Source organism: Schistocerca americana, chromosome 6 (genome assembly GCF_021461395.2).
Source record: "Schistocerca americana isolate TAMUIC-IGC-003095 chromosome 6, iqSchAmer2.1, whole genome shotgun sequence".
In the NCBI taxonomy this organism is placed as follows: Eukaryota; Metazoa; Arthropoda; class Insecta; order Orthoptera; family Acrididae; genus Schistocerca; species Schistocerca americana.
Window position 1 is genome coordinate 631,697,953 of NC_060124.1, and position 16,015 is coordinate 631,713,967.

The 16,015-nt window shown below is 42.1% G+C and overlaps 1 protein-coding gene across 1 annotated transcript in view; it reads left to right on the forward strand.

The window, feature by feature from the left end:
- The window catches only part of LOC124619342 (molybdenum cofactor biosynthesis protein 1-like), a 43,479-nt gene that overhangs the window by 15,181 nt on the left and 12,283 nt on the right, over positions 1–16,015 (forward strand). Inside the window, exon 3 of the mRNA XM_047145659.1 lies at positions 5,879–5,964. Coding sequence (XP_047001615.1) covers positions 5,879–5,964 — 86 coding nt within the window. The remainder of the gene's footprint in view (positions 1–5,878; positions 5,965–16,015) is intronic.

Below are 16,015 nucleotides of genomic sequence, written 5' to 3' on the forward strand. Positions count from 1 at the left end.
CCCCCCTAAGGTAAGTCTTTCCACTCCCAGGGTTGGAATGACTCCTTACCCTCTCCCTTAAAACCCACATCCTTTCGTCTTTCCCTCTCCTTCCCTCTTTCCTGATGAAGCAACTGTGGGTTGCGAAAGCTTGAATTTTGTGTGTGTGTTTGTTTGTGTGTCTATCAACATACCAACGCTTTCGTTTGGTAAGTTACATCATCTTTGTTTTTAGATATATTTTTCCCATTTGGAATGTTTCCCTGTATTATATTATATATCAGTGCTTTCCTCTCCCACAACTATCCTGCAGACCTTGTCCACAAACAGATCTCCCAAACAATACATTCCTCCCCACCCAACAACAATGTTACTACCCCCAGACCACACAGAAGCATCCCCCTTGTCACAAAATATTATCCTGGCCTCGAATACATCAACTAATTACTCCGCCACGGATATGAATTTCTCAAGTCAAGCCCTGAAGTGAGATCATCCCTTGACAATATTCTCCCCACACCACCCAGAGTTGCCTTTTGCCGACCCCCTAACCTCCGTAACATCCTTGTCAAACCCTACAATATTCCCAGACCACCTTCTCTACCCAGCGGTTCCTACCCCTGTAACCGACCCCGATGCAAAACCTGCCCCATGCATCCCCCCACAACCAACTACTCCAGCCCCGCTACTGGTATAACATACACAACTCAAGGCAGGGCCACATGTGAGACAGCACGTCATTTATCAGCTGACATGCCTGCACTGCACAGCCTTTTACATTGGTATGACGACAACTAAACTGGCTGAGCGCATGAATGGGCACAGACGAACTGTCCACCTAGGAGATGTCCAATACCCAGTAGCGGAGCATGCCCTCCAGCATAATTCTAGGGACCTAGGAACCTGCTACACCATATGTGCCATTTGGCTTCTCCCACCCAACACCAGTACCTCGGAACTGCGGAGATGGGAACTTGCACTCCAACACATCCTTTCATCCCGCCATCCCCCTGGACTGAACCTATGTTAACCAACCTCACTCCCATTTACTCTTTAGTCTTCTCCTCTTTCCCTTTCCACTTTAGCCATTCACACATCTTTTTATCCTACATAGTTGTGTTTATCTTTATACTATGTACCTCTTTACTTCTGTATTCATCCTCCTTGGTTTGAAGCTGGCACAGTAATTACAGTAGAATATCTTTGGCTTCCCTCTGACATCCATGCCTCCATCTTTGCTACCCTCCCTGTTTACCTTTCCCCTGTTGCTTCATAACCTGGGTTGTGAATAACTGAATCCACTTTCCCTTCTTCCCCTTTTTTCCCCTCTGTCCTCCCTGATGAAGGAACGAATTTCCGAAAGCGTCAATTTTCTGTTCTGTTTTGTGTATCTATCGGCTGTACTGAGCTGAGGTAAGTACTCACCAGGCCCTCTATCTCTTTGTTAGTATTTGTTTCATATATATAAACACACACATACACACACATACTCACACTCACACACACACACACACACACACACACAGGGTGATGCGTATTAACATTTAAAAACCTCCAAAGCACTGTAGATGACCCTGAGACAAGTAATTTAATACAAGACACAGTGGATCACAAATGTTGGATACGATACAAATGTTGGGAAATGTGTCAAAAGCGAATGACAAATGTCACCAGATGATGTACCTTGCCATGCTTGCAGTGGTTGAGCCTCTTGGTCTGTCACACTTGATCATCCCAACCCAAGTCAAGTATTCATATCGTTGTGGCTACGGATACATGTGTGCGACTTTAGTGATGGCGTTCAGGATTTGCGTCTTGCATCTGGCAGGCAGTATTTTTTCATTGTGTTAAACAATTATGTATTTATATTGAAGTTTATTATTTTATTTACCGGTCTTGCAGTTTCCTTGATTTCTTGCAAAGTACAGTACAATGAAAACCTACCATAAGTAGATGAGTGTAAACTTCAGAATAGCATCATCGCCATTAAATGACCTTTGTTTTCTTTACTAACTAATGTCTGTAAACAAAAAGAGAAGTGACAGAAGCAAAAAACACAAAATCAGAACTGCTTTTGCTTGATTACAGCAAGGACAGTAATTTTGTAACATCTACATTTACAACAGATCATATTTACAAAATGTTTTGAAATTTGCTCTGTTTTCTCAAATGAAAGTATTGCACTGCTCAATCATTCCTTTACACTCAACCCCGACTGCTGCACATGCTGTGGGGTATGTCATCTGGTTACGTCATATGTTCAGTGTTTCTCACCAATTTTTGGGGTATTTTGAAATTTACAAAAAGGCAAATGCAGAAAGTTATCACATTTTGCTGCACAATACCTGTGTCACAGAAAAATAATGTATACAAATCTTCTCAGATTGGCCACTGAATAACTTTGTGCAAGCCTCGCAATATTTCACCAACACAACTGTTCGTCATCTTCAGGTAGTGGTGGGTCCTGTCATCACTGCTGCAAGATGTGACTGGTGATATTCGCACAGCAGAATTGAAATTTGTCAGGCTAGAAGCAGGAGTACGAATGTGTGGACAGGCACTCCCAGTTGGATGGAAATGCCATTCATAGTAGCCTTCTGCTTATGTGTTGTGGGCAATGACTGCACTTCTGGACACTCGTGTGGTTAAAAGCTGAATTAACTCTCTGCAAGGTGCTGCATCAGGTCATACATCGGAGGATCTGGTTTCTACTGTTTTAATTTCATGGCAGTCAGTGCTGGATTCTGGGCAGTGCTTAGTCAAAATTCCATATTCCTGTTGGTAAGATTGCCCACCGTATGGCCTCTTGGGAAACGTGTGGTGCCCTGTATTCAGGCAGTGCTCTGCTACCACTAATTTACTGGGTGGCATTTTTGTCAGTGCTGTTGAACACAGTGTTCTTGCACAATGTGAGGTGTCTGCCCTATATAAGATTTCCCATAATGGCATCAGATCTTATATATGATCTATGTTTTCTAGGGTCAAGATTGTCTTTAACTTAACACAAACACTTCCTTAGTTTCGCTGGTAGACGAAAAACACACTTGATTCTGTTTCTCCTAGCGATTCTTTCTATTTTTGAAAACATGCCACTGAAATATGGTAAGAAAGCCATTTGCAATGCTTGTCTAAGTATCTTCATTTACATCCCTACACTGAACTTGCTTTGCTCAGAACACATTGCAAATCTATTTACAAGAATAAACGTTCTGCTGCAACACTGTTATTAGGTTTTACAGTTCACCAGGCAGACTGTTGGTATCTGAGATCACGTGTGCTCTATGTGCCAGGGAGTGTAAGACACTACCACATTGTGCAGGGTGATGGCAACTTTTGGACCGCAAATATAACTCTGCGTGTATCAGTTTGCAGTAGAGACTATGCCCCAGTGTTCTGTCAGCTTTTCTTCTAACTGTGACATCCAGGAATGGTAAGCTGCTATCTTTTTGTACTTCCACAGTGAACTGAATATTCAGATGGAGCGAGTGCAAATGCTGCAGGGACATAGGTAGTGTCTGTATTATGTGGGCCACACCACAAATGTCTCTTCAGCATTCTGCCAGAAGGAGGAATGTTGGATATTTACTAAGGGAAATAGAGGATCTCCCATGGGAACACTGTCCACTTGATTAAAGTAGTTGGTGTTACATAAGAAATAGGATGAGGTATGCACATGTTTAAACAGCACCACAATTTCTTTCTCAAACTTGCTGTTAATAACCTCTAATGAGGGCTGCAGGGGCACTTTTGTAAGTAATGATATAACATTTGAGCTAACTAAAAGATCTGAAAGTTCTAGTTTAAGCATCTTCAGGTATTCTATGAAATCCTCTGAATTCTAAATACACTCCTGGAAATTGAAATAAGAACACCGTGAATTCATTGTCCCAGGAAGGGGAAACTTTATGGACACATTCCTGGGGTCAGATACATCACATGATCACACTGACAGAACCACAGGCACATAGACACAAGCAACAGAGCATGCACAATGTCGGCACTAGTACAGTGTATATCCACCTTTCGCAGCAATGCAGGCTGCTATTCTCCCATGGAGACGATCGTAGAGATGCTGGATGTAGTCCTGTGGAACGGCTTGCCATGCCATTTCCACCTGGCGCCTCAGTTGGACCAGCGTTCGTGCTGGACGTGCAGACCGCGTGAGACGGCACTTCATCCAGTCCCAAACATGCTCAATGGGGGACAGATCCGGAGATCTTGCTGGCCAGGGTAGTTGACTTACACCTTCTAGAGCACGTTGGGTGGCACGAGATACATGCGGACGTGCATTGTCCTGTTGGAACAGCAAGTTACCTTGCCGGTCTAGGAATGGTAGAACGATGGGTTCGATGACGGTTTGGATGTACCGTGCACTATTCAGTGTCCCCTCGACGGTCACCAGTGGTGTACGGCCAGTGTAGGAGATCGCTCCCCACACCATGATGCCGGGTGTTGGCCCTGTGTGCCTCGGTCGTATGCCGTCCTGATTGTGGTGCTCACCTGCACGGCGCCAAACACGCATACGACCATCATTGGCACCAAGGCAGAAGCGACTCTCATCGCTGAAGACGACACGTCTCCATTCGTCCCTCCATTCACGCCTGTCGCGACACCACTGGAGGCGGGCTGCACGATGTTGGGGCGTGAGCGGAAGACGGCCTAACGGTGTGCAGGACCGTAGCCCAGCTTCATGGAGACGGTTGCGAATGGTCCTCGCCGATACCCCAGGAGCAACAGTGTCCCTAATTTGCTGGGAAGTGGCGGTGCGGTTACCTACGGCACTGCGTAGGATCCTACGGTCTTGGCGTGCATCCGTGCGTCGCTGCGGTCCAGTCCCAGGTCGACGGGCACGTGCACATTCCGCCGACCACTGGTGACAACATCGATGTACTGTGGAGACCTCACGCCCCACGTGTTGAGCAATTCGGCGGTACGTCCACCCGGCCTCCCACATGCCCACTATACGCCCTCGCTCAAAGTCCGTCAACTGCACATACGGTTCACGTCCACGCTGTCGCGGCATGCTACCAGTGTTAAAGGCTGCGATGGAGCTCCGTATGCCACGGCAAACTGGCTGACACTGACGGCGGCGGTGCACAAATGCTGCGCAGCTAGCGCCATTCGACGGCCAACACCGCGGTTCCTGGTGTGTCCGCTGTGCCGTGCGTGTGATCATTGCTTGTACAGCCCTCTCGCAGTGTCCGGAGCAAGTATGGTGGGTCTGACACACCGGTGTCAATGTGTTCTTTTTTCCATTTCCCGGAGTGTATGATGGTCATAGTCATCCACATGATAAATTTCAAAGCTGTCATGTGGAAATTGCCAGTTGCATCTTGCAGCAGTGATGGTGGAAATCACCACCACCTGTAGATGCCAAAACGTTGTGTCACTTAAATATTGAGGGAGGGACTTGCATAATGTTATCTGGTGGGGAACCCAAAGTGTTTTTGCAACAGATCTATCAGGCAAGCCTGAAAAGTCACATATACTCCAAGCAGTAAGTACCTGTCGTAAAATGATCACATTAGTGAGCTTGGCAATTAATTAAGAGTTTATCAATAAATTTGGCTTCATTTTGCAAGAAATTGTGCTGTGTTCCAGTACTCCCTCTTCAACAAAACTAATGTCAGTTTCTGCTCCACCTCTTCAGCCCAAGATCCTATGTACACTCTTGAGCATTTGTGTAAGATACCTGTTTATTTATAAAAATAAAAGTAACTTCTATCATGACTTTCCCATTCTTGTCCAGTGGGTTTGTTATCCTGCTGTTGCCTACTGCAGACTACAAGATTACTGTTGAAGATTTCTGCAAAGTTTTTCTTCCTTTTTAGTGTACCAACATTTCACTGTGTGGTAATTGCCTGGTACTGTTTAACGGGTGTTTTAACAGTTGTTTCAGAGATGCAATACGAAGCAAATGCAGTGAGGATGACTTGCTTGCCATGATTGGGGCAGCAGTGAGAAGAAGGAAGAAACAACATCGAGGTAAGATACATTACAGCAAATGTAACTCTATAGATAGAAAGAAAATTTCTGTTTAACAAGTCATAGCAAACATAAGAGCAAAATAGAACGAAAAACAACAGTGATAGAACCTGTGTTTTTTGTGTAAACTTGGATTTAATTTTTATTTAGTATTCATTCTGATTAATGCCCATTGGTCAACAAGATATTTCAGCCCTAGAATTTGGTTCTGCAAGGTCCACCAGATAACCATATATGGCTGTTGTAACTCCTTTATTGGACTTCAGAAGTTTTCCAGCAACAAATCCTTTTTTTTTCTTTCTTTCTTTCTTTTTTTTTCTTTTTTTAAAAAAAAGCTAAAATGCAGAAAACATCATAAAGCAAACACTCACAGAAAAGCATCAGTGTCCTTGAAACAATGGAAACTCCAGTAGGAATATCAACAATATTGGAAAAGGCAGATTACTACTTACTGGTGAAGGCTGTGGCTGAAAGCTTTATGTAAGTGTCTTTTAATTCTGCCCATCTGCAGCCTAAGGTATCTTCTTTATGGTAAGTAACAGTCTGTCTTTTCCTTCATTATTCATTAGTGTTCTTTGTTTTTATTGCTGTTTAGCAAGCATCATGTGGTATATAAGGGATGCAAATAGCGTCAGATGAATCATCACTCTGGAGGATATGAAGGTGCTGCATATTGGTGTGAGACAGCATTATCTGATGAGAGTTTGAAAGAAACCTCATTGTGGATGTCCATTTGGTCGCCTGGTTAAACCTTGCAACATCTGTATTTTTGGAATATTTGGATCTGACAGTGGCCTGATGTTGGAAAGTAAGGGCATACTCATCATCAATGTTCCAGTTGACTACATGAGACCACTACAAGGGAGCATCACTGTGTAGTGTACTGAGTACATTGTAACCTGTTCACATCTGTGACTGCCATCTGAGAACAAGTACAGTAAACTCTCGTGCAGCTACACTTTTGGCTAGCTAGATTGACACTTGACAAGTTTCAGTTTGCGTGCACCTGGAGCCAAGCATTTGCTGGTGTTTTTTGGCAATCTACTGCTAATCAGTGCACTGGTGCGTGTCAAAAGTCCAAGTATCGTCAATTCGTGCGTGTGTTGGTTGAAGCTCTAGTGTGTTTCTTATTCATATTGCATGGTTTCATGCCACTGCCATCTATTGGAACTCCTTGGTAGTACAGTACATACAGTATTGTTCTATGCAGCGCAACGTAGCCCTGTCAAAACCGACAATTAGAGTGCGCCCCCTAACACTTTCCACTTGTTGTCGGTACATCAAAGCTGAGTGTTTAACAGTGAATGTACAACACCCTGTTGTGTTGCCACGTGGGCTTGGGTAGAACAGAGGAAATGGCATAGATGTATCGAATGCTTTCATTTGATGGCTGCCACAGCCTGGTTTCAAAAGTCAAAAGTTTGTCTAGTGCATCTCGAGTGTTGTCAAGTTGTGCATCTGTGTGTTTCTGATTTGAGGTTTCGTGCTCCCACTATGTGCCTTAAAGTGTCCAGAGATAAAAGGGGCCAAAAACCATAAAGGACTCAGTCGAGTGTCTGTAGAAAGAACACTGAACGTGACTACAGGCACGAAACATAAAATGAATGCGATCTTGTTGGAAAAAGAGCTTCACACTTTGCAGAGAATTGATGCTGGTGAGCCACCCACAAAAGTTGCTGCAGAGTAGGAGTACAATTACTGATTGGAAGACAAATTGATCAGGAATTTAAAAATTTTGTTCCATCCAAGCATTGGGCAGCGCAGTGAAATCTTGAAAAGCAATGAGAAAAGGTGCACATCCTCAGTTAGAAGAGGCATTATTTTTGTGGCACGAATAAATAAGAGCCAAAGGTGTGTCAGTTTCAGGTCCTCTAATTTGTCAAAATGAGCTAATGAGCTGATAGAAGGAAAGAAGCAAGAATTCCTCGGAAGTAATGGCTGGCAGGATCATTTCAAGAAGCAGCATGGCATCCATGAAATTGCCATCAGTGCCAAATCATTATCTGGGGATGAAGCTGCTATGCTGATTTTAAGAAGAAACTGCACACAATCATTGACAAAGGAGGTTATACTGACAATCAACTTTACAAATGTGATGAAACTGGGTTGAATTACAAAGTGCTGCCAACGAAAACCCTTGCCTCTAAAGAAGAAGAAATGGCTTCCAGATACAAAAAAATCAAAGAAAGATTTACTGTCCTCGCTTGCAGTAATGCCACTGGCAATCATAAACTGTGTCTTACTTTAATTGGCAAATCCAAAACACCAAGAGCATTTAGACACCAACCAACCAGTTTGCCACTGAGGTACACGAGTCAGTCTTAAGGCATGTATGAACAGTGCCATCTTCAGAGAGTGGTTCCAGGCAGAGTTTGTTCCAACTGTAGTAAATTACATGGAAGGAAAAGGACTTCCTTGAAAAGTGCTACTTCTTGTGGACAATGCTCCTTCTCACCCAGGTGATCTGCAAGATGGGGATATCAAAGTTGTATTTCTCCCACAAAATGTCACATCTCTATGTCAACCAATGGACCAAGGTATTCTTGAGGCGATGGAAAAACATTACAGACGCAAGATGCTGGAATAATTAATAGGTGTGATTGATGCTGCAGATGATTTTGTGGAAGCTCTTAAAAAAATCGATGTTTTAAGTGTCATTCATTGATTGCTGAAGCTTGGAATCTAATTCCTCCAGTTCCTCTTGTTAGGTCTTGGAAAAAACTCTTAGATCGTAAGGCAACCTAAGTGGTGGGAAGGAGGAGGCAACACCGAAACTCAAGCTGACATAATTTTGGTGAATTTACTGGAGAAGCTGGTTGTAAAGACACACACTTCGAAGACATTGAAGAGTGGATAGAAAATGGCATTTTTTCATGTGACTGAGGATGAAATCGTCCAAATTGTGACCGATCATAAAGTGTCAGAAGACTATGTTTCTGATGATGAATCAGAGAAAAATATTCCTCACACATTCTGTTACGAAGTGATCCAAACTGCCCTGGAGTACATCAGCCAACAGGCGGAGACGATTTATCTTGAAATAGTTTGATTTCAACGTTGGAGATGTATTGTTGCAGCAATAGTTTCTCAAGCAAAAAAACAAAAAAAAAAAGACGTTTGTGACTTCGTTACCAAAAAATAAACTCTAATGAAGCATCCTAGAACTTCTATGTCCATAACTTAAAAAGTTTTTTTTTTTTTTTAATTTTCTTGAAAGTTCCTCTAGACAGACTTTTTGTTCCTTTGAGTAATCTTTAGATTTGTTTCATAATTTTGTTCAGTAGTTTATTTTTTACTCAAAAGAGTAGGTAATAAAATTAAAACTCCTGTTATTTCCTGCTGCCAAATAAGGGAGATTTTTTCTGTAAGAATGCAAAATAAACGAGCTTTGTTATACAGCACTTAAAAACTTTGAGTTTTCAATCATAGTTTGGTGCCTTTTTAACATGTCAACACAATTTTTTCAGTAAAAAAGTGCAGGGTTATTTGCAACCATATCAGTAACGTTTTACATACCCTACGCACGTTTTACGATCGTATTTCGCAATATTGATGCAATTTGGAGTGTTCACATGTGAAAACAGGGGGACTTTGATTTATCTGAAATTTTTGTTATCGGAACCGGCCACCGTCCCGATCATTTAGGATAAACAGGAGTTCACTGTAATAGACTCCTTGCAACATGCTGTGTCATACAGCTAGGAGCAGCCAGACTATGGAATTGCCGTCCTGCACATAGGCTGCCATTAACACCCAAGCAAATGACTGCATGTGAAGTGGTGCCATGATCGAGAAGTACGGACTGCTAATGAATGGTGTCACATTATGTTCACTAATGAGTCCCAGTCCTGCACTGCTCCAAATGACTATCGTGGAGAAGTTCGACAGTGACCCGGGGAGATGGGGAGAGGTCCCATTCTTCCACATTTTGGGGGGGGGGGGGGGGGTCACAAAGCAGTCCCATGGTGTGGGGAGCCATTGGGTATGACTTCAGGTCACGGCTTGTAATGGCCGAGGGAACTCTGATGGTACAGCAGTGTGTAATAGTATTGTGGTGCTATTTTTCAACAGGCCAGTGCTTGTCCACATGTAGTGTGTGTCTCTTTAAGTTGTCTGCGTGATGTTGATATACTCCTGTGGCCAGAAAAATCCCCATATCTGTCCCCGATAGAACATTATGGGACCAACATGGACGTCAACTCCATCCCACTGCCTGTATCCATGATTGCAATGTCCAGTTACAACAGTTGTGGATCACCTTTCTCAGGAGGGTATGCAGCAGCTTTACGACATCCTCCCGCACTGTCCAGGCCAGACAGGGTGCATTGCTGTGTTGATAAGTGGGCTCAAACTGATAAGTTCTGTGTAAATTTGACTCTGTTTTCTTATCACTGAAATAACATCACATACCCTCTAAATTAGCTATGTTTCAATTTGTTTTCTCCCCACCTTCTGAGTGTCTCACTTTTTTTCAAGCAGTGTAATTTAAGACAGACATAAGTATATGAAAATGGGATGGCATAACACATTGCTATTCAACTATGCCCCTAAGAAAATTGTAAGATAATGGAGAAGAGCAGGTGCACTATTACACTGACTAGAACGTAAACTTAAAGATAGAATTATATTGTGTAACCTATACCGATGATGTAATACTAATTGACAAAAACATCACTGATGTGCTAAAGCAAATTGAAATATTAAGGGAGCAATCTAGGAAAATTGGACTAATAATTTCACCTGGATAAAAAATTAATGGACGATACCAAAATGGCACTGGGTGAACTTATATAGGCAACAACATAGTATTCGGTGATAAAGAGTTTAAATAATTAGGTGAAAAAGACCACTGAACATCATAATGAAAAGAAGGCATAGAATCCAGACTTCAGAAAATACAAACTGTCTCTCAGTTAACTAAAAGTATTTTTCCTGGAACTCTAAAATCTAACATTGCACAACAGTGATCAAATTAGAATTTCTTTATGCATGAGAGAGACTCTTTGTCCAACACAAGACATGAAAACAGCAAACTGAATTAGAAGAATGTAAAATTGTAGTAAAAATCTTAGGTCCAAGAATAAAAGATGGAATACATCACACAGAACCCAGTGTGAAATCTCCAGGCAAATTCCTAAAAACTCTTGTTACAATGTGTCTCCAAAGAATCCAACTTGTGGGACATACAGAAAGAATGTATCCAAACAGGCAGCTCATTGGATTCCCACATACTTGAAAAATAAGATCCAACTGATGAAAACAAACAGGAAGAGACCTTACGAAATTGGAATCACCACATTTACAGTATTCTGATGTAGTGATGAGTCACACAGAGTGCAGTTTCACAGTAGCTTGATCGATGCTTGTACTTGTGCATGTAGTATATGCAAGTGTGTACAGCGTCTCTTCTGGTGTACTCACAATATGCTAATTTATGGCCGAGCAGTAAACCGGATCCCTACTCGGTTCCAGTGTGCTGTGCTAATTATTCTTCTTCACTATACATTTATGCTTGGAGCTGCAAGAGAGGCCATTTTCCGGATAGTGCCACAAAAACAACAAATTCTCAGATATCAGTTTAACTTAAACTCTTCAACATCATAGACAACATTTCACATTAATATGTTGCAGAACACTAGATTAGTGTTAAAATTGCCAGAGTAAACATTGTTCTCCATGTGACAGATTGTCACCCGATGTCCAAAATCGATAAATTTTATATCTCTGCACAGAGAAGCAGCTGGTTGCTCATTGTCATCTGTGGTGCTAATCAATGGGTCGAGCTCGTTGCTGGCACAGCGCCACCTCAGAGTAAGTGGCCCCTCATCCCAGCAGGTGGCGATGTTTAAACACCTGTATAGCTCCCAAGACTTACTGCGTCTGTGGATAACTCCGTCTCTGCACAGAACTTCCCACATTTCCCACACAGTGGGCCCTCGTGTCTCTTACACACAATAAATCTTCAAACTTATTTCATTGGCTAAGTTAAATTTCGAGTGTGACATGCTATTTCGTAAAAAATAGCAAACGGTAGACATGGATGTTATTGTGACACTTTCCTAAGGCAACATTTGTGTATTACACTTGTAGAAGTGCACTGCAACATAAAACAGTAGACCGTAAGTTCAAACAATGGAAACTACAGGTTGGAATATCAGCAGTGTAGGAAAAGATAGAGTGCTAATTACCATAAAGATGGCACGTTAAAATGCAGACAGGCACAGTTAAGACACTTACACATAAGCTTTTGGCCACAACCTTCATCAGAAAAAGAAATAGAAATACACACCATTCATTCACACAAGCAAGCACACCACACACACACATGACCACCAACTCAGACAGCTCAGGCCAGAATGCTAGCCTGTAAGTTTGCTACACAATAAAATAATTATTCTGAGCTACAAGAAAAATGGATTCAAAGAACTAAACTGCTTGAAGAAAAAAAAGGGAAGCTCCCTGAAGCAACGTAGTTTCACGAGTGTGCATACCAGTGGTAAATTATGAGAGTCGCAACTCTCTGAAATGGATAAAAAGGTCACCAGCTTGCATTAGCTTTGTTTGTGTCTCGGATTGTTACCGTGACTGGTAGGAGCTATAAGAGATGTGAAGAGCGTAAGATGTCGAGTGATCCCTGTTAAGGACACAGATGCCCTGTACTTCTGTGAGTCAGCATTATCAGCACGTAACAAAATTTGAAGGGGCCTAATTGTGTGTCTCCATTTGCCAGGCTGATTGAATTATGCAGTATGCAGATTTGTGAGACATTCAGATGTGGTAGTGTCCCCATGTTGGACTGCTTGGGTACGTAAGGGCGGTTTGCTTGTCAGCAAGCTTCCGGTTGACCGTGTCTGACGAGCCCATGGGAGAATTGCTGCAAGTACGCCGAGCACATTGTAACCCTTTCACACCTGCACCTGTCATGTGATCAGAAGTGAGTCACATTCTACAAGACCCGCGATGACAGTTGTCAGTGAGTATGACAACGACATAGGGAGAGGGCGTTTGGGGCAGCATCGGATATGACTTCAGGTCACTCTGACAGCACAGCATCCTCATTTGCTACCTCCATGTCCAACGGAGTTACAAGAGACAGAGCAGTGAAAACATATCCAGTTGTTGACTCACAAAGCGGTTTTGAGCTGTGACGCATGTAGTCTTAAGTGAATCATTCATACAAAAAGAAAAGAAGAGGAAGCTAAAGTCAGAATGTGAAAAAATTGGAGAATGGAATAGATATTTGAAGACTTCACACTTGAAACTCCCAGTTTTCCTATTGTGAAAGTGCCTTTGTGACCATATGCATTTCACTGATGATAAACTTTTTTTTCCCCCTGGGTCTTGGCTCCATATTTTTTCATCCGGTTGAGTCAGAATACTTGCATAGTATTTGTGAGGTATTGTTTCAGTCTTGCAAGCTAATCTAAAATACAATCCCTTTTGCATCCTAGAAAACAATGACCACTCTTTCTCTCCGATTAAGTCACCTTGGCTATTTTTGTGCAACTGCTGTTCCATTTCATCCACGGGAACAGATTGGTGCATAGAATCAGTTGTGTGTCAGATTGTCCCAAATTGTTTTTCACATTAGGTTGTAGTCAGGCTTCAACAGACATGCCACTCACTTTCTGGTATGGCCACGGCATCAACTGTTTTGCACATCTTTTTAATTACTGATCTTGCAATATCACACTGTGTTCTTTCTCAGCATTTTCATATTTGATTGTAATTCTAGGAAGTAGTTCATGAGTCATCTTACAGAGACATATGCCACATATGAATTCAGCCACCCATTACTTAACTGTTGACTATGAAGGAACTCCCCCCATGAACCATGGACCTTACCGTTGGTGGGGAGGCTTGCGTGCCTCAGCGATACAGATGGCCGTACCGTAGGTGCAACCACAACGGAGGGGTTTCTGTTGAGAGGCCAGATAAACATGTGGTTCCTGAAGAGGGGCAGCAGCCTTTTCAGTAGTTGCAGGGGCAACAGTCTGGATGATTGACTGATCTGGCCATGTAACATTAACCAAAACACCTTGCTGTGCTGGTACTGCGAACGGCTGAAAGCAAGGGGAAACTACAGCCATAATTTTTCCCGAGGACATGCAGCTCTTCAACTTGACTAGAAGAAGAGATCGGTTGGTAGGACATGTTTTGAGGCATCAAGGGATCACAAATTTAGCATTGGAGGGCAGCGTGGAGGGTAAAAATCGTAGAGGGAGACCAAGAGATGAATACACTAAGCAGATTCAGAAGGATGTAGGTTGCAGTAGGTACTGGGAGATGAAGAAGCTTGCACAGGATAGAGTAGCATGGAGAGCTGCATCAAACCAGTCTCAGGACTGAAGACCACAACAACAACAACAACATGAAGGAACTGACTCCTAATAAGTAAGATGATGCCTGTAGAAAAGTACAACAAAACAGTAATCTCAAAAAAGGACAGGATAGACAGTACATTCTGTAGGACATATTAAAAGTGATTGGTAAAAGAGACTTGGTGTGTTAAATGCAGCTTTTGTTTACATGATAATTGAATTGGATAGATAAACAACCTACTTGCTAAGTGGCGGCAGAACACACACATAAAAGAAGATTATAATTAGGCGAGCTTCAGAGCCAGTAGCTCATTCTTCAGGCAGAAGGGTTGAAGTGGAAGGAAGAGGGGTGAAGGATAGGTCTAGGAAAAAGGGTAGATTTTGAGAAAGTTACCCAGAACTGCAGATCAAGGGCTGACTTTCCAGATGGGATGTGATTCCACATCTACATACATACTCCACTAGCCACCATATGGTGCATGGCAGAAGGTACCCTGTCTCACTACAATAGTCTAAATAAAATTACTTGATAGTTGACATCAATCACTTGCTGCAACAATGTTGCCACATTGGCTACCAGCTACCGTTTGGTTACAGGTGACAACAAACAAGCAGCTCACTTCACAAATTATGTTAAATGTTTAACACAGAGCAATTTTTCTAGTGGCTGGTGCAAGGTATGTCAGAAATGTTGGATACTCTGTCGATTATTGATTTAAAGTGACCAGTGACTGAACTGGGGCAGACGACCCGTTTTGTATCCCTGACTGTAAACTTGTGTCCTAACCCAGCCGAGAAAATTGTGGTCAACAGTCTGCAGCAGTACTAATATCATGATCGCTTTGTTCATGGCAATTAAAGCTAACCCTTAAGGGTAAACTCACGACAACAAAAACTCAATTTCAGGGCTGAAAGCAAATTGAAATTTCTCCATGTCATTTGTTACCTGTAACTATCCTTACACTAGCTGCACATGCTGCCATGTTAGAAACCAGTGAACAGTCCATGTGGGCACTTGGTCGTGGATTATAGATGACTGAGGCAGATTCCAAATGAAGAAATAATGACAGGAAGAAAAATAAGACCAAATAGAACAGTCAAAACAATGATGAAAAATGATGCAGCAAATTATTAAAAATAGAAAAAAATATATTTAAACCAATTAATTGAATGAAAATAATAATCACACTCTTTTGGTTAGATTTAAAAATAAAAATTTTGCTACATTGATGAGATTCAAACCTACAACATGCTACATATTAGATTAATCTGCCAACCATTGTGCTATGCCACAGCACTGCATGAAGTATTTATATATGTGAATGTAGTGACCCAGTTGCAACTATGAATTGCAACCTTAAAAATTTCAGTTTCACGCAGTGTAGTGAAAAGCTTATCTAATGTAAGATGATCTCTGTGAATATGATAACTATATGTATGATACTGAATCACACCTTGTGCTGAGTTATTCAGTAGTGTTTGGTTAGTGCTATGAATGAAATGTGTGTCTTTCATTAGCATTGTTAATGTGTGTTGTTTTTGGTGTAGCTATCGCGTGTCATGAAATACATAATAAAAGTGTCGGGCTCGTAATTCGGGATACAAATACATCAAGAAAGAATGCTGAACCAGGAATTGGAAGTGACTGGCCAATTTTGGTGGAGTTTGGCAACAGCAGACAGTTCAAGCGTGACGCTGACTACTCTTATTGGCGTTTGAAGTGCCAACTA